The sequence below is a fragment of the Oenanthe melanoleuca genome, chromosome 8 (assembly GCF_029582105.1).
Source record: "Oenanthe melanoleuca isolate GR-GAL-2019-014 chromosome 8, OMel1.0, whole genome shotgun sequence".
Taxonomy (NCBI): domain Eukaryota; kingdom Metazoa; phylum Chordata; class Aves; order Passeriformes; family Muscicapidae; genus Oenanthe; species Oenanthe melanoleuca.
The window spans coordinates 17,204,537-17,223,497 of record NC_079342.1 but is presented as its reverse complement, the minus strand read 5'-3'; the positions used below and the strand labels follow the sequence as shown (position 1 = coordinate 17,223,497).

Here is an 18,961-nt window from a genome sequence, read left to right as displayed (position 1 = left end):
TACAGAGATCACAAACAGATCCATGGATGCACAACACCAGCATAGAGAGAGAAACAAGCATTGCAGTCTGCACTGGAGTCCTCAGACTTCTGATAATTTGTGTCACCTCAAGTGTTCTCCCTTCTGCCTCACACCAGGCTCAGGGCTCCCAGAGGAGCCAGAAAGACACTGCTCCAATGGCTCTGAGGGCTACTGATGCAAAGGACAATTCACTACACAGCCAAAGGCACCACAGCAGTGACACCTCTGAGCTGATGCTCATGCTTGTCTCCCAGTAAACTGCCTGCAATGTAAGTGGTGCAAGCTTGAACCACCAGCTGCAATATCAGTCATGTCTGGTTTCAAGCCCCAAAGACCTGTATAAATAGAACTTCCACCTAAACAAAAATCACATTTGGCTAGTGAGAAAGTCAACCTGCACCCACACCTTAACAGAATTCTTTAATCAGAGAGAGGATCTTTATGAGATCTTTCTTTTTTTTCCCTAGACACTTCTAGGAGCCCAAAGTTTTTTCTTTATCATCAGCTCATCCCAAGAAAGAGAAGTCCACATACAATATGGAACAGCTCTCCCACTCTTAAGACTTCAGTAGGACTGAAGAAAACTTTGGAAAAGCTTTACCAGTCCCAGAGAGAAGTCACTATTCATTGTGGGTGTGAGTTTTGCTGCTTGCTAAGACTTTTGGCTACCACTGCCACGAGAGCAATCAAAATGCACATCTGAGTTGTACCCCACTCCTATACTCCAGGATCATCTGGCCCAAATTATATTATCAAAGCAGAGGATGTTACTACATTCACCCTTTATTGAATCCTGGGAAAAACGCTTTGAGATCAGCCCCAAACTATTTTACTAGCTCTGCTCAACCTTGCTGAAAAAGCCCCCAAATTACAAAGTTAATTGGCAGCACATTGTTACCATATGTGGTGTGTAAAAGAAGCACTGAAGTTTATTTAGGCATCAGAACCAAAGGAGAGTGGAATATTACTGCTCTTTATGAGGATTTTGTGTTGGCCTTGATTTTGAAGGCATCCCCAGCCTTGATCCTCCTGTGTGCAGCCTGCCCAGCCCAGCCCAGCACACTGCAGCACGGGGGCACCAGTCTGCCTCCAGCCCCAGTTCCCAGGAGAAACTCCACATACACTGCTTGCTGTGCTTTTGCTTACTAGTCAGCATTTTCCTTTTCCATGCCCATATGCTTCTTTCCTGAGTAAACTTTTCCAGGCTATCTCTCATTGCTAAAGCACAGCCCCAAACCCGACCAGCCATGCAGCTGCTGGGTCACACAGACCAGGAACAATCCTCCTTGCTGCTGCTTGGCTGGCTGGATCTCTCACAAATCTTCAATAAGAGCTGGATTCTTGGTCTGCAGGCTCTGATTTTAAACCTCCCATTTAAAATCTGAGCAAAAAATGTAGCAAATTGTGTCACCAGGGCCTTACTCAGACCCTTCCATCCTCACCCTGACAGCAATAGCTCCTGCTGGAGCCTCTGCACTTACAAAGCTCCAAACTTTGCAGTGGTGCAGCAGAATTCACTGAAGTGTGAAGCCCCAGCAGCTCCATGACAGCAATCCATAGCTGTAAATTGCAGTAAAATTGTAAAATTGTAGCCACAGGCCAGAAACACTCTCTCTGTTTTTAACCTCTGACAGAATCCCTGTATTAGCTCCTTGCAGACTGCCCAAGCTATGCTGACATCTCACCCCCACACAGGCACCTGCAGAGCTCCTGCTGCCCCATCTGCAGGAATAAACTACAATTCACACAGTCTACTATGGGTCATGGGCAAAGACTGCTTGCCTTAAAGAACCATAAACTATTTTTAAATGCTCAAGTTGACTTTTGTGAAGTGAAACATCAGGTTTCAATTAAGATGCCTTCATTTCCCAATCTGATGTGTGTTAAACAACCTATCAAAACCTCATAAACTTCAGTTCACAATTTTCATTTCCGGATTCTCTCTTCGCCTTTCAGTTTAAGTAATAACTTGTGTATTAAAATAACGTGTTTTAAAATAAAAAGAAATTGGAGAAAAATAAAGTATGATAATTTTTGGGGCAGCACTCCTGATTTTCTGGAAGACACATCAAGACCACATTGTTCTAAGGGTAAGTTCTGGAGAATGCAGAGAGGTGAAGTAAGTTAATTCCTAGCTGACTGGAATATTTGCAATAAGATACCTCCATTGCACAGAACAAAAATCCAGAGTTCCCAGAATCCCATGACAGCTTCTGCACACAGCAGTGCATTTTTCAAAAGGCCTGTTCCATGTGGCTGAATCTGCGCATCTTGCACTTTGCATTTCGAGAAGGAAACACCTTATCTCCAGGCACCCACCCATCTGACTTGCACAAAATAAAGGTCTCTAATATTCCAGAAGTCTTCATTTTATAATTAGAGCATGGAAAATGAGGCACTATTCTGTCTAGTCCAAATCCCCTGCACTGATAGGAATGGAAGGACAATGCCAGGGGCAGACCAAGCAGACCTTGTCCAGCAGAAGTGCTTCTCTCTGGGTTTGTCAGCTGTGCTAATGTGCCCAAAAGTGTCACGTGTGGCCTCTATCAACAGCTATATCACATGTGTACATGAGCAATTTACCCACCCAAGTAATACTTACTCTAATGGTTGTTATATTGCGTAGAGCAAATATAAATAGGTTCTGAGGACAGTGTTGCAATGTGAGATAATCCAGAAAACCCAAGTCACCACCTACTCCAACACTAACACTCCAAAAAGCTGCACTGGGGCTGAGAGATATGAGAATGACCATTAAGGAATTTTGTTAATAAATATGAGCTAAAACTGTGGTTTGCATTATTTGCTTTTGTGAGATTTTACATATAACACTTGTTGGGATAAGACCAGAATTTCTTACCAAAGGCCTCATAAAGCAAACCTTTACCCTCTTCTACTATAAGCCTGGGATGCAACTTCACAGTGGCTTTCAAGGCACTGCTAAAGTGCTGATGATCCCTCCAAATCCTTGGATCAGGAAGGTTCTTGCCTGGATCTGAAGGAATCTGAGAGCTGCCACTGTAACAGAACCAAAGTCCCTCCAACATTTTCTAGGTCCAACAGTGGAGGCCCAAAGGAAAAATAAGAACAGTGTAAGCCTCCTCTGCTGCTTGGTCTCACATCCTCTTCTGAGGTTTGCTTCCTTTGCTTTATACCTACCCCTCTGCCCATCAGGCCATTGTTGAAAGGCAGTCCAATGAAGCTGAAAGCTGCCTCCTGGATGAAGTAGGGATTCAGGATACGGATCTCATGAGGTTCCCTTGGGATACGGGTTGCCACTGACTTCCAAAAGCCATCAGAGGCACTCTGGTAACAAAAACAAAAATGGGAACAAAAAGAAAAAGGAAAGATAAAACAACAAGCAGAATTGTACACAAAATATAGCAGATTTCTGTTATTTTATTAAAAAAAAAATTAAAATGCACTACTGCAACAGCTCCCATTGTTTCTGCTCACTGCCACAGGGCAGTAATATAACATTGTAGGGGACCTGTGTCTCTTGGAGAGGTGGCAGCAGCATGGACTGATGCAGCTGAGCCAGTCTGGATAGTAACTGTGAGGAACACAGACAGGCCACAGCTTCAGCACGAATTACCCCCTCCCTGGTGCCATCTTTTCACTCTCATTGGCACTTCAGCTGTTTTGATCCATGGGTTAAGCATTCCAGCACATCCTGTGATCACTCCCACCTGCTTCCAAGGAGGTACACCATTGGATAGCAAATGCTTTTAAGAACACTCAGAGATAAAAACAACTGCACAGCCCTATTTGCAGTGTGAGCTACATGCTTCCCACTTTATCCTACATTTGTCCTCCCCTGTTAGGTTTTATGTGAATTAAGCTGTAAGCTTATAAAGTTATCATCTTGTGAACAGTCATGAATGTTCATGGTACAATGGAAGAAACAACCAAGCATGTCTATTATTTTTACCCAATTCAAGTTTTCACTCTGCAAACAGGAAGAACAGTGGCCTTGATGTGTGCTGCACACCCAGACAGCCTTGCCTGGGCAGGGGCTTGTGCCACTCTGCCACATGGCTTCCTATCCTTGCTCACTGATGGCTTTGCATCATTGCTTCCCATCACTGACACTTTTCCAGGTGTCAGTATAGCACAGAGAGGCTCTGGGTCACAGGACTTAGGGAGCAATTGTGTTCCAAAGTTTTACTTTTGTTTGGGTTAATCCAGAGAAAGGGACAGGGAGGATGGAAGAAATTTTAATCTGCTGACCAACATCTTGGGCAGGATAATCTGATTGAACAACTCCTTCTTGAAGCATTGAGCCATCTTCCCTGAGATCTCTATGACAAGAAACAGATACTACACTACATAAAAATGACACACTCTGGAATTCATTATATACACCAGTTTTGGGTTGCTTGCAGCTTAGCAGTGACTTTACAGCTGCTCTCAAGGCACTGATGAAAATTTTGATTATCCACTGCAAAATTCTCAAGAGCTTCCCCTGCCCAGTAGTGATCACCCTGTAATTAGGGACTGGAATTCTGCCTCAGCCAATGCCTGCTGCATTTCACATGCTCCTTGTATTCAGCTCCTGTGAACACTCACACCACGTGCTGCTAAACACCTTACAGAGTGCTTTTTATGGAACAATCCCATGGATATCTTTAGCTGCTGAATTTCATATCCTGAAACTGAAACTTTGGCAGATGGCTCATGCTACAAAAGGCACTAACAGAGCAAACCTGAGGAGGGTGCACAGCATCATCCAAACCAACACTCTGGGAAAGCCAAATCCCATTGCTGTCCCTGCCCCTCAAAACTGCCCAAACATAATACACTTCTGACAACCAGGGCAAGTATCCCATGGGTTTAAATTCACATTTCAACAATGGCCAAGTGCCCTTGGGACCCTAAATGGAAAAAAATCTTAATTATCACTCATGTTCTTTCATCATAGTAGAATTAGAAAGAATGCCTTGTGTCAAAGTAGTCTAACACTTTCCACTTTCCATTATAAGACATCTTCAGCCACTGAGTGATTCCAGCATTTAAAAAAACCTGAAAAAAAATTTTACAAATATTAATAAAGTCCAACATCAATTTGACCAAGGGATTTGAGGGATTTGGTATGCCAGCTGGGTTTTGCCTCCTTGTGAAAATTCATTAAAAATTGGATAAATATTAAACCTTTGGAATTTCCTAAGGGCACATGTAAAGTGGAGGCCTTTCAGTTCCAGGAGAGGAGGTAAAAAAACAACAAAAAAAAGGTCACAGACTCCACTTGCATTAAGCATGCTCCAGGTCTCACAAAAATGAAGATGATAAACAAGAATCTTGAACAGCTACTCATTCAGTGAAAGCATCTTATCATGGGCTTAAGCAGGCACACCCTGGAAAAATAGTGTGTGACCTTGAAACTAAAATAAATTAATAAGTTCAATTATGATTTCACATACAACTGTAAATATGGCAGTGACAAAATTTTGCGAACAATTCAAGCCAAAGGTCTGCAAGCTATTTAAAATTAACTTTTGTTTGGACTTACACTCCATAGGAGAGTCTACATACATTCTGGGATTTAAGTAGCTTTTACATGGCTTTTACATTACACACAAAACATTAAATATGAAAAAAAAAAAAAAAAAAAGAAAATGAAGAAAAGCTATAAATATTAGAGAGTGTTATTCCTTGCTGCTGCTGGAGCTGTTCAGAGAGAAATAATCATTCATACCACCACTGTCCATTTCCCCAGTGCTGTGTGAACCATGGGGACCATACCTGGGCTCCTCTCAGCTAGTTCAATGCCAGTGCAAAATAAATGTGGGTGCCTATACCTAGCTGGAAATACAACCAGTCTGCTTTACTCCCTTCTATTCATCTTTTTCTCCTGTTGTTCTTCATGACTACTTCCCTAAGCATTTCCTTCAGCTATCACACTGCTCTGAAATTGCTCTCCCTTCTGTCTCATTTCTACTTGCTCTGTGTTCTTCCCTGTAACTTTCCTGGGCAGCTCCCCTGAGATTGGTTTTGAGGGACACCTGGGGTACTTTTCCATTTAGGTGCATTTTCCCGCGGCAGTTTTTAAAACAATTGTAGGGAGGAACACGGAGTCTCAGCAGGCAGCTCTCACTTCCACCTCTACAGCAGGCAAAGCCCCGTGCAGTGCTAAAGAACCAAAAACTGTTTTCCTGTCTTATAATTACTGAAATCCCAGCCTTGTGGTTTGGCTCTCCAAGCCCCGTAGTGCTGAGCTCCTTTCTCAAGCGCTGTGGTTGGGTTCTGCAGCTTGTGACTGGCACAGAGCACAGCCCAGCCCCGCAATTCCCGGGGGATGCTCCTGACACAGCCCCGCAATTCCCGGGGTTTGCTCCCTGACACAGCCCCGCAATTCCCGGGGTTTGCTCCCTGACACAGCCCCGCAATTCCCGGGGTTTGCCCGACACAGCCCCGCAATTCCCGGGGGATGCTCCCTGACACAGCCCCGCAATTCCCGGGGTTTGCCCGACACAGCCCCGCAATTCCCGGGGGATGCTCCCTGACACAGCCCCGCAATTCCCGGGGGATGCTCCCGACACAGCCCCGCAATTCCCGGGGGATGGTCCCGACACAGCCCCGGCAATTCCCGGGGTTTGCCCCCTGGCACAGCCCCGCAATTCCTGGGGGATGGTCCTGACACAGCCCTGCAATTCCCGAGGGATGCTCCTGACAGAGCCCCGCAATTCCCGAGGGATGCTCCTGACACAGCCCCGAAATTCCCGAGGGATGCTCCTGACACAGCCCTGCAATTCCCGAGGGATGCTCCTGACACAGCCCCTGCCGAGGCTCCGCGCTACCGCTGGTGCCGCGCCTGGGCTGGATGTTCAGCCTGATTGGACCCAGATGTTCAGAGAGGTTTCCAAAGCAATTACTTCCCGCCGGCGAACGCTGTCCCTTTTTTCTGGCTGTGAGGAGACCCGAGGAGCAGCAGGCATTAGGAGGCAGGGCACGCTTTTCCTGCCAGATTCGGGAGCTCAGGTTCGCAGCTGGAGGCTGGGAGCATCCTCTGCTGTCCGCTGCAGTGGCTCAACCTGCAGCGCTTAGGGGTGGGCTTGTCACCACGAAATAACTCCTGTCCTGAGCAGCACAATGACAAACAGTCAGAAAATGAGACTGAAAACTGCTTAGGCAATGTTCCCACAGTTCTTCATCACCTCCTAGCACCGAGATGGAACCAGAGGGTCCAGGCTGGAAATTGTGTATCCTTGTGTTAAGCTACCACTGTTATTTATTACTTATTGGTATTATCATGCACCTGGAATCCCAGTCACAGATCAGTATTCACAGTGCCAAAGGCTGCCAAAAGAAGCTTATACAAAAAAGCATAAAGAAACAAGGATCACAGACAGGAGAACATGACTGAAGAACAAGTCTATGAGGCATTTTTAAGCAATCTTGGAGTGTTTTCAAAAGTGTATAATTGCAAAGGACATCACTAAAGGCTTTAGAGAAAGGTATTTTAAAAGTACAAAAGAATTTAGATAGGCCAGGGCTTTCAAGCCAGTCTCTTGTACAGTTCTTATCCAGCAAGAGAGGCAGAAAGAGACACCTCTGTAGACACCAGTCCAGGAATAAACTGGTACAGACATGACAGACCAAAGATAGCAGATTAGGAGGAAGGGATAAAAAATGGCAGGGCTCACCAAATAGCTCAAGGGACAAGACAATCCAGCTGCAACCCCTCATTCTGTCCGTTTGCAGAATACTGAAGGTTAATTGGCCAATTGTAAACTATTTTTTGCCTCCATTCACTTTTCCATCTCCTGTTCTCAGATTTACCAAGGCAAATCACAACATTTGCTTAAATACAATATGGAAACTCAGAGCCTTTGCCAAAAAGCACCTCAGCAGAAAATACAAACCACTTGAAGCAGGCTGAGCCTCCCACAATAACAACATTTCCAATATACTGAGGAAAATGAGAGGCAATGCCATTGCATCCTGATGACACAGATGCTGCCTCTTTTGAGCTCTGTGACTACTGGATTTAGGATACAAGCAGGATAGCTCATTGAGACTTCTAGCTCTGATGGGAAGAGGACAGGAAGATTGCAAAGGTCAGCCACATGCAACATGAAGTCTGGGTATGCAAAACTTTGCTGCAGAGCAACCAAACAAAGAGACTGGAGAGAGAGCCTGTGGTAATGGAGATTACTGCTCTTTTGAACTCTGCTAACACCAGAAATGGAGAGGAAGAAGGACATGAAGCAAAACAAGTCAAGGGATGATGCACCAGTCACAAGACCTCACCGTGCCTGTGAGCACATGGCTAATTGGAATCTCTGCCCCCAGCAAGGCTGGAATGTGGTTTATTCTCTACCCGTCATCCAAAAGCTCTCACTGTCACACAAATAAGGTACAGCAAAACCACTGCAATCCATCTGCAGAGGCTTTTGAAAGGTTTCTGCTCAGGCATGACTGGATTAGATGTGGAAGGTGTGTTTCCACTAGAAAATAACCATCTTATCAGCCAATGCTGCATTTCTCAGCGGTCAAGTAGACACAGAGGCTGAGAAAATGCTCTTCTACAAGTGGTAATATAAACAAAGTTGCATCATTTGCACTGATTATCAAAGCAACAAGGAATTTTTAGCAACAAGAACAGAGGTGCTGAGAGCCTGCAGTCTGGGTTAATGGTCAATTGCCAGACCCACTAGCCCACACTTCAGGCATATTTACCCAAGTTTCTCAAAGCTATGGAGAACCCCTCACCATCCTCTGCACATGGCTCTGACAGCCAGCATTCGTTCTGAATGAACCTATCTTCAGTTTCTAGAGCCTAGAAATGCTCTAGAGACTAGTTCCACTCTTATCTGTCCCACTGAAAAGCTCTTACTCTGCCTGAAGTAGGAGCATTGCTCAAGCATTTCCTCATCTTCTCTTTGTTCTGCTGTCAAAAGAGATGCAGCTCTTGGACTACCCAACAACACAATATTTCTAATTTTTTACTAGTTTTGTTTCTTCTCCCAAGGCACCCTCTCCCTGACCAAATCTAAAATCAACTGGCTGTAATTTCCCAGGCCATTCCCCTGTCAGTATGTTCCACCTGCCAACTGCCTCACAGCCCCTAAAAGAACTCCTGACATTCTATAAAGCCACAAGTTTTGTTTCCACTCATGTACCCAAATATATTTTATACCTAGCAAACAGAGGGCAGCAAAGCATGATGGAGACAAAAGCACCTTAAAGCATGGCACTTCTAGAGCCTTTTTTCTTTTTAAAGCAACAATATCTTCTTCTTTGTTGATAGAGCTGAGCTAATAGTTCACTACATTGGCTAGAGAGAAGTTTCTTTAGGCTTGATAACCAAGTCAAAAAGCACAAGAGAAAGGAAATTTATTCCAAGCAGCAGTTGCAAACTCTAACCATTGTGCCAGACATGTAACTAACAGCAGCCTGGCTACACATGAAACTGGAAGCTGTCCCAAGCACAGATATTGGCTCAGAAAGCAGCAGCTTCAGCGGTGACAAAATCCACCTGGGACATGAAGGTGGCACTGGAGTGTCACACACCAGTTTCCTGTAACTCAGCAATGCACTCATTTCCAGGAATGTCAGGAAGTTTCTGCCCTGTTTACCTGCAAACATGTATTGTAGATAAGCAGATAAGCATATTCAAATAGGCCTACTGTATTTCCAGCTTTATTTGACCTACACAACTGAATGCTACAGCTAACCCAAATACACACATGGGCCTCCTGTGTGGCTGGTCTAATACCAGCTGCTGTCTTCTGATTCACAGGATTAAGCAGCACAAGGGCAAGATCAGCTCTAAGGAGTCAGGAGAGCAAAGCTATTTTTATGACATGTTGTAAATGAAAAGGAATTCCTCTTAAAAAAAAAAAAAAGAAAAGTATTCTCATGGTTTTATCCATGTAACTGAGAGCAAAATGTGGCTCACAGTTGTAAGATAACAAAAAAATGCTGTCAAAAAAGAGATTGTCCTGTGAAGAAAACGGAACTTGGACCATGTCAGAGGAGCTGCAGAAAAACTGAAGACTTTTCTGATGAATGCTGTTTCACAAGTTGAAGCATAAATGATGGCTCACATACGGCATGTCAGCAGACATATCTTCTATGTGCAAACAGGGTGATGGATAGACTGCCCTACCAACTCTTAGTTCAAAATGTAAGCTGGGTTTTGAGCCAAAATTTGAAGAAATATTCCTGTTCTGAAATGTCTTAGGAAAGATGGAAGTTTTTAGTGAAAGGAATGGATTTAGATAACTTTTGCTTTGTGTTTTTTTGTCTGTGAATAATTATCCTTCAATGAAAAAAAAATATCTAGAGTAGTAGAGTTTCAGAAAAATCCTAAAGAAGAATAGGCCCTATATCATCATTATATAGAGTGTTTTATTCCCATAAAGAACCAGCTCCTTTACTACATTATTATTTTTATGACATAGTTTATGAAATGTCATACTCATGCAGCATCTATTAAAAGGATACCAGGGCTGAAAGGGTCAGATCCAGGTGTTAGTAATTGCTGAAGTAGGGCTGCCTTGCAATTTCAGCTCAGGATAGCTTTTGAGAACACTGAGTTTCCAATCTTCCCACAAGATTTTTCTTATATCACCACGTATCTAAGTGTTTTACAAACCACACTTTCATATTTAGAGCATCTCTGCAACACTTTGTGTGTGTAACATCTCCTCAAGAGGAACCCTCAATGTCTGTAACCAGGAGACTGTTCTTCCTCCTCACATTTCCTCTCTGCTATCCACATGTTCTACAGCTCCTGCAACTCCTCATACCAGGCTGAATGTCTTACATTACAGAAATTAGTCCAAATCGCAGAGTTCCCTCTCCACTAGACAGACAGCTGTGTTCTAAGCAAGCCAGGATATAATTATGCAATTAAGGATAACATCTGCACAGGAGAAAAGAATTAACATTGAAAATGCAATGTTATTTTTTTGCTCTTTTTAACTTTTGGCAGCTTGGTTTCCATAATCATACAGCACTTTAAAAAGCCTTAAAGTGCCAGTGTTTTAGGAATTTCCTGCTAGTTATAAACTTTACTTTCTCTGCTGTCCCCATCACTCCTGTTCTTGCCATGTCCCAGATCAGGCTACTGCTCCTTCACATTGCCTAGATAGCTGGGAAGAAGAAAAGGGGTTCTTTAGAGTCCAGGAGATATTCCCTGCCCCCTGGTCTGCTGCCCTTGCCCAAACTCTTTGTGGAAAAGTAACTGATGGGAAAATCCTACTTGGTTCTTACATCCCTGGAGATATTGCATCCCAACTAAGTGTGTGGGAGGACACCTGACAGGCAGGACAGGGGAGCCACAGCAAGACTGACTGTGCCCAGGACTGACAGTGTCCAACAGCCCCCATGGAACATCAGACCAAGCCCTGGGATTTCACAGAACAGCAGGAGCCACACCAGGCTGAAGAACTGGATGACAACCTCAGCAAAATTGGGTGGGAGACTTTTTCTCCTTTTTTTTTTTTTTTTCCAAACAGGGATATAACTATGCATTTTCAGTAGCCCCATTTTGAGACAGCTGAGTTATTTCAGCTGAACTTTCCAGCTGTGCCAAACATGTGGCATGGAAAACATCAGCTCAAAGATGCCAGTGTAATAAAATGATAAAGCATTTTCCCCATTGCTTATAACAGAAAACATGTGAGGTGATCCCACCTACGATCCCAACTACAAGCTCAGCTACCTGCTCCACTTGCAACCATATGCCAGCTCAGAAGCAGAAAAAAAAACTGAAAAAAATATTTAAAAAGCTGTCTTTGCAGGCTTGGGTGACAAAGCACAAGGACATCCCAGGGCATCTGAGGACATTCATCAGCAAAGTCTTTTTTGGGGAGCTGAACTGGTTCATGAGTTTGAATACAAACAGCAACTCATTAAACAACACATATTTAGACTAAATTCTTGGCACATTGCAACAAAAAAAGCAAAAGGATCACCACAGGAAGAATTACAGCCTAAAAACCCTCATTGCTTTCTGAAGTTATCTCAAATTGAGACCCCAGGGAAATTTTTACATTGTTTTTACAGCAAGAGTACACAGAAAATCTATCTTCTCCTATTTTGGCATCTCTGCTGAAATGAGAAGCCAAATCATTTGTATATTCACTGAGTGTTCATATAGAATATATACAAATTATTCAGTGTCCTCTAAGAGCAGAAAGCAGAAAGGTCAAAATAACAAGAAACTAGGAAGATGCCAGGAAGCTCCTGCCCTACTTTGTTTTCTAGACTTGCATTAATAATTAGTGTTTTACAGAAGAAGAGTTTTTAAGTAAGATTATTTAACATTCTTAAAAGATTAGAATTTAAATAAACCATAATCCAAACAGAACATTTACATTTAAGCAGTTTTTTTCCAAATAGCAGAAATGATGATTGCTTGGGCCAGACTGTATTTTCTGTCCTTGTCAGTTGTGGGCAAAGTTCATTTAATCAAAAATGGCCAGAATACAAGTGATGGTCAAGATGAGAAAAACTTCCAAGTAGACCTACCAAGCTCTTCTGTACCCAACAATTTGGACATTTTTCTTCCAGTTTTATGCCTCTGACTAAATAAATTTTACAAAATTTATTTACAAATCTGTTTTACATATCTGTCTTAATTAAGAAGAGAAGAAACACCCTCAGACACATGGCACAAAATCACAACTGGAAGAATAGAAAAACCAGTCAGGTCTTTCCTGAATCCCTCTTGTTTACTGCCTTCATACAGCTTGGTCTATTTTCACTTCTGCTGTCAGGACAAGGGTTTGCATTAAATAGCTGTGAGTTGAGGCAGAGGTGCTGCTCAGTCAGGAGAGGAAGGAGGTCAGGGATTCACACCTCGTGCACAGGAGCATCCTTCCCTCCTGCAGAAAGAAGCTGCCATTCCTCTTGGGCAGAACCAGAAGCACCACACACAGCTGGAGCACAGGGGGAGAGATAAATTTAGGAAGATAAAAGCACATGGGGAGTTTAGTTACCTCAGTGTTTATTGTAGCAGACTGGAGATATAGGTCAGCCCCCTGTCCTGGAGCCCTCGGTGCTTCGAGGCAGAGAAAATGTTACGAGTTGCTCAGACAGCTCTAACTATGCAAGCAATCCATGGAGCCTGCCAAGGAACACATGTGTTCCAGGCATAAATCGTCCAATCTATTCCTTTCTGAATTAACATCTGTCATCATGACACCATTCAAAATGACTGAAGACTGGATCATATTAACAACCACACATCTTGGATAAATATTTACTGTTCAGACCTTTTCCCCCCCCTCACTTTAAATAAAAAATGCAGATAGCAAAATTCCTGGAGCTGTGAAAGGGGAGTCTCTTTTCAGCCACTGACAGAAAGCATGTGATTTTATTTACAAAATCAAATCAGTGTTTTTCCCCTCCTCTGTGAGTCCTCATACCCCACACCGGTGAGCTTACAGCATCCTGTGGTGTTGCAATGCTTTCCAAAGAGCTCTTCTGGGGAATTTTATTATGCTGGAAGTTGTTCACCTTAGAGACTCCACAAAAACTTCTCCCTCTAGATGCAGAAACAGATCCAGCTAATTGTGCCCCAAGAACAGAAAAATTTTCTGTGACCTTTGCAGACAACTGGATAAAGCAAACAACTTAGTCCCATGACAAGCTGTCAGGTGTATTACTGGCTTGCTACCCTGCTCCCCACAGTCAACAAACGGGTCATGGAGAGTGAGGACAGGGAGTCCCAGAGTCACAGAACAGGAGAGTGGGAAGGGAGCATGAGAGTGCAGCCCTGTCCTTCAGACTCCCAGGACACAGAATTTTCCCAGATACTGGATTAAGTCTGCATTACAGAAAAAATATATCTGCAGCCAGTGCTCCCTTCTGGGAGTATGTCATCTGACAATTGTAAGGACAGATTTCTAGGAAATTATGTGTGTTCAGATTAATTTTATCTAGTTGAGCTTCTAGCCACCACATTCTGCTATTTCTTCTCAGCATGGCTTGAGAGGCTGAGAGAAATCCTGCTGACATCTTTCTGGACATCCTGCATAGCAGGGAGCAGCACTCCATCAGCAACTTCTCCTTCCAGACCTTTACTCTCACACTGTTTGAGTGGAACTTGACCAAGACATCCAGTCTTGATTTCAAGACATCAAGAGCATATCTGTAGGACAGATGTAGCAAAAATACTTATACTGATATAAATATGCTGCCTTTTTTGGTTGCTTGCCTAGCTTCAGATACACTTCTTCCTACAAAATTAAAAAGTATTGTGAGAAAAAATGTTCCCTCTAGGTAGAGAGAGAGACTACAAGTAAATCCCCCCAAAATCTCATGCATAAGCTAAATAAATTGAACTCCGTAACTAAATAAATGGAACTCAAATCTCTCAGACTAAGGGAGGCTTTGCAGACTTCAAATGATTCCTGTAGCTCTTTACTGAAGTGTTAACACAGAAACATCTTTATTCTTCTAACAGTTGCACCAATAGCCAATACCCTCTGGGTGACGTCTCAGTTTCACTCTTGGAGATGTCCTGGCACTTTTTCCACGTGCTGGATTCACCGTTTGGAGGGAGGAACATCTGCTGCACATGTGGGCCATGCAATACCCTCAGCAGGCACTGGTGGTAGAACTATGTGTGGCTGGCTGGGAGAGACACACACCTTGCTGCTGGAGAGGCCAGGTGGAGGTGAGGCCATGCAAGAACTGGGAAAGCTGGGGGAAATCCGAGCCCATTGTGGCACAAGAGGAATCAGGAAACAATCCACAGGCAATCAAGCAATTTTGTTAGCTCTGCTTTTTATGGAATTGTGTGTGTTTCATTAAGATCAGCATCAGATTTGGAATTACTTTCTTTACATTGGCTCAGCTATTCCAATCAAGGCAGGCAACCTGAGTTTACATACTCCATGACCTTGAAATGCACCTACTGGGATTTGCATAATATTGGTGTCTGAATATTGCCAGAGCCTGCCAAACAGTGAGTGCAACATGAGCACCTTCCTGGTGCTTTTTCAAGACATCTGCACTAGCTCTTCAGCTGGCCCTCACACTGACTTTTTGAGATGTGGAAAAACTGCAACTCTAAATTGCCCATCTCTTTTGACTTTGTTTGAGAAGGAAGGAGTGATCAAATATCTAGGAGAGAGCAGCAACGGCCAGTTGGATGGCAACACACATCAGAAGAGATTAGATGGTGACAATATCAGGAAGAAATTGTCTCAGGATAAAGCAGGAAGAGGAGGCAATCCCAGAAAGGATGTCCTACTAGGGCAATGATACAACGTTTTCAGGGGTAAATCCTGTTTGGGTCTCTTCATTTAAGAACGATGTACAGGAATAGAAACTAAAGAAATAAAAATCTGAGTGCAGCTCTCTGGTTTTCACGTTACAGCTGGGATTACTGAGCCAGAAATGAAGATGATGCTGTCTTGGCAGATGTGGGATAAAGGTTCTTTAAGGACTGCTGATGCCTAGCATGGCTAAATGCTTCTCCTCCATTAATAAAAGCGTAGGACAAGGATGACTGGTGTTAAGTAACAGCAAGCAAAGCAGGGGACAAAAAAAAAAGACAAAATCCATGCATGGAAAGGCTAGAAGGGCCGACACAGCAACAATTTTTATATTAATTTTAAAGAGAAACTGTCTAAAAATTGAGTAACCAATTATGTCATTACTACAAGTATAGATACTTTGCAAATTTTTGATACCTAGATTTTTTTTCATCCAGAAATAGCATGGTCATGGCTATATTTTATTTTCTTCACCTGCCTCATGAGATTAGGTGAATGGTTACAGACTTGTAGATACTAATGGCTACCCAGTCCAGGTAGACAAGTTTTATTGTCCAGGACACATCCACCTGGCAATATTAAATGCTGTGAAGGTACATTGCAAAGGCATCAGAGCAGCCACCAGCTGATGCTTGACAGTGCACTTACAGACACACTGTGCTCCTGGGTGGGAGCAGCTCTCAGCTATGCAGTGACCTGCCTAATCTCATTATCCTATTGCATGCAGGTATGTATGAAGGGCAAGCTCCAGCCTGCACTTTCCATACCAAAACCTTCCTTTGGGAATCTGGCCAGAAAGTCTCCCCCAAGGCCCATGTTTCAAACTGGGTCATTTGCCTACTGAGGTTCCTGTATGTTCCTCACTACAGTGCTACCTGAAAGCTTGTTAAAATTCACAAAATACACAAATAAACTTTTCTCCCTCTCTTGGTCAACAGGAACAACATTTTATATAGCATATCTACATATTTTTCAGCCTGTTTTCTAATCATGACTGGAAAAAACTGGGTTACCTTTTCTCAGTGTTCTCCTTAATTCTTCTGGAAATTGCTCTGATCTCCTACGCCAGTCACAGAGAAAGATTTTTTTTTTTTCCATATGCAAGTCTTCCATGGCTCCCTTGGGCCATTCCCACCAATGCACTGCAATGGTGAAACAGCTCCTGACCATGGCACAACCAGCACAACCCCCCAGGCAGTATGGACTAACCTTCTACACAGCCAGAGAGATCAAAACCTAAAAAACCCAAACAATGATGTCAAAACAATCACACCAGAAAGACAAGCTAACTTCCAGCTACTCTCTGGCAAAGGAATGTGGAATATTCTCCACAGAATGCATCACAGAGACTCTCCCACCTCATCTGCTCAGTCAGAGATTTGGTAGGAGCCAGAAAAGCCTGCCTCATGTTTTCACTTCCTTACAAAGCATTTTCTGTGCTTCAACATTTAGTCATGGTTCAGTTGCCTTGACTGAGGCTCTGAACCATCCTGATGATGTGGTAAGGTACTCCCTGCTACAATACCTCCTAGAATTCCCCCACACTGTGAGTGGAAATGGTTTTTAAATCATGTGCTAGGACCACATCACTGAAAAGGCTTTCTTGCCTCTTCTTCACTGCAAGCCTCATCATGTCCCTCAAGCAGGCTGGCTGCCTTACTCACTAGCCATGCCTTCCTAAATTATATTTCTGAAGGTATTAGATACAAATAGCTATTTAGGTGAAAACTCAAATTTGAGACAGAAATTAAACAACCCTTAAGCTTCCTTCTCAATTCAAAAACTTCTCTTGTTTATGATGGAGCAGCTTCTGTTCCCTTTTGGCCAGGGAGAGCAGGAGGACACAAAGCAATGCTCACCCAGACACATCTCTAAGCAGATGGGCTGAAGCTATGTTACAGCACAGGATGAGGAACCTCAAATCTGTAACAAAGCTTTGCACTCACAATGGTTAAGAAAACTGGTGGTGGATTTACAGCTCCACCAAACCAGAATGCTGCCCCAAGAATCATCCCATATGTCTTTCTCACAGTTCTTTAAAACCTGAAAAGACCCACAGTACACAGGACATTTAAAGCAGCAAGCCCCTTGGAAGAGAAAAAGGAAAGAAAATATTTGCAATTCAAAAGCAAACTCTGGAGTGAACCTGCCAGTAGCAGTGGCCACTCCATTTGTCAGCAAAGGCAAGGGACAGCATTGGAAAAAGCAGATTCTCTCTCCCTAGTGCAGAACCAGAGGAACCACCTGCTCAAGTGCTGGTCTCAAGTTCCAAACAAGCTGAAAATGCACACATGTGAATGAAGCTTTCCTTGGGATGGGACAGCAACAACAGAGTCACAGCCTCACTGTTTTCCTGAAGATGACAGGAAGAGCATGATGGCTCCTAAGGTTTGGTTTAGGATGCAAACCAACCCACAGGTAAGGCTATTTCTTAATCTGAGGAATCTACAGTGAACTACAGGGCTGTGACATTCACAGGCTACCCTAGCAAACATGCAGCATGACAAGGCCATTAACTAATGGAAGAAGAGGAGCTCTAAACAAAAGCTCAGCAGACAGCACAAGTGCTGGCAGCAGTCTGGCCTTGGCTCCAGCACAGCAGCACTCACTGATTGCTCCAGGAAGGTATCATACACATATTACCACAACTGGGAGTGTGCTGCTGGGTTAATACAATAATGTATAAAAAGTTAAATAAAACCTTCCCTAGTGCCACATCCACAAGGTCGCTGCGAGCAGCAGTCACATCTGTGACACAGGAGGGGTTATGTCCTGCCCACTGCTGGAGGACAACAGCTGTTGGGCACCACTGCTGTGTGCCACTTGTCAGACATGTCCCTGCAAGGGACAGACAACCCAGCCTGGCCTCACTCACAGGCAGGTGCTCCCATGACTTTCACTATCAAAGGTGCTGCAGGCGCTTTCTGCACAAGTGATCCCTCCTGGCAAAGGCTGCTGAGTTTCCTACTGGAATCATCCACAGACTCATTACCACATGAGCAGGAAGCTTGTGAGCTGCCAATTTCTAGTGGCACCTTTGCCCTCACTTGGCTGCTTTAGTGCCATGTGCCAGATGTTCAGGGATGTGAGCCCTAGCAAGAGAGCTCCCTCTAATTCACTAATGACAGCCAAGAAACCACCCTGGAATTGGCCTCAGTACCAGGCTGAGATGGCTGCTTTGCATATCTGGAGCTTGTAAATTCCAGTTGTTTCAGGAAGCATCTACTCTCCATGCACTAGAGAAACTTTCAGCTTTTGACCATTATTTTAAGAAGAGCAATGTATGACCAAGACTCTATCCCTCTGCAATTCCTCTGGGTGTATTCAGAAACAGTTTCTGTCACTGAGAGACCCAGGCAGATGCAGGAGGGTACAAGCAGTGGGAAGCAGTGGGGTGAATCACAACATATAAAAGGTCTCTTGGCAAAAATTGTCCAGGAGAAAGTGCATCCCTCTGGGGATGCACTGGCAGCATGTTCCACCAGCAAAGGGTGTCTGGAAGTGTCACAGGCCCTTACAGCAATGATTCCAAGTCAGCACTGCCAGACCAGTCACCACAGATGCACAACAGCTCCCATCTGTGACCCTCCTGCAACAGCCATGAGTTCATGGAACTGCAGGCTCTGGGACTCCAACCCATTTCCTTTCCACTTGTACACTGACTTATTAGGTCAGCATGGTGCAATACTCCCCTCTGCTAACCA

General features: G+C 43.8%; 1 protein-coding gene across 12 annotated transcripts in view; it reads right to left on the bottom strand.

Annotated features, from left to right (window-relative positions):
- Window positions 1–18,961, bottom strand: part of ST3GAL3 (ST3 beta-galactoside alpha-2,3-sialyltransferase 3) — a 167,602-nt gene that overhangs the window by 23,156 nt on the left and 125,485 nt on the right. For 11 of the 12 annotated variants that reach the window (XR_008841038.1, XM_056496999.1, XM_056497002.1 and 8 more), the window contains one exon: window positions 3,181–3,327. The exons of the other annotated variant lie outside the window; for it this stretch is intronic. Coding sequence is in view for 10 of the 11 variants with exons in the window: in XM_056496999.1 (XP_056352974.1) it covers window positions 3,181–3,327 (147 nt within the window). In the remaining variant the exon portion in view is untranslated. The remainder of the gene's footprint in view (window positions 1–3,180; window positions 3,328–18,961) is intronic. 12 annotated transcript variants of the gene reach the window in all.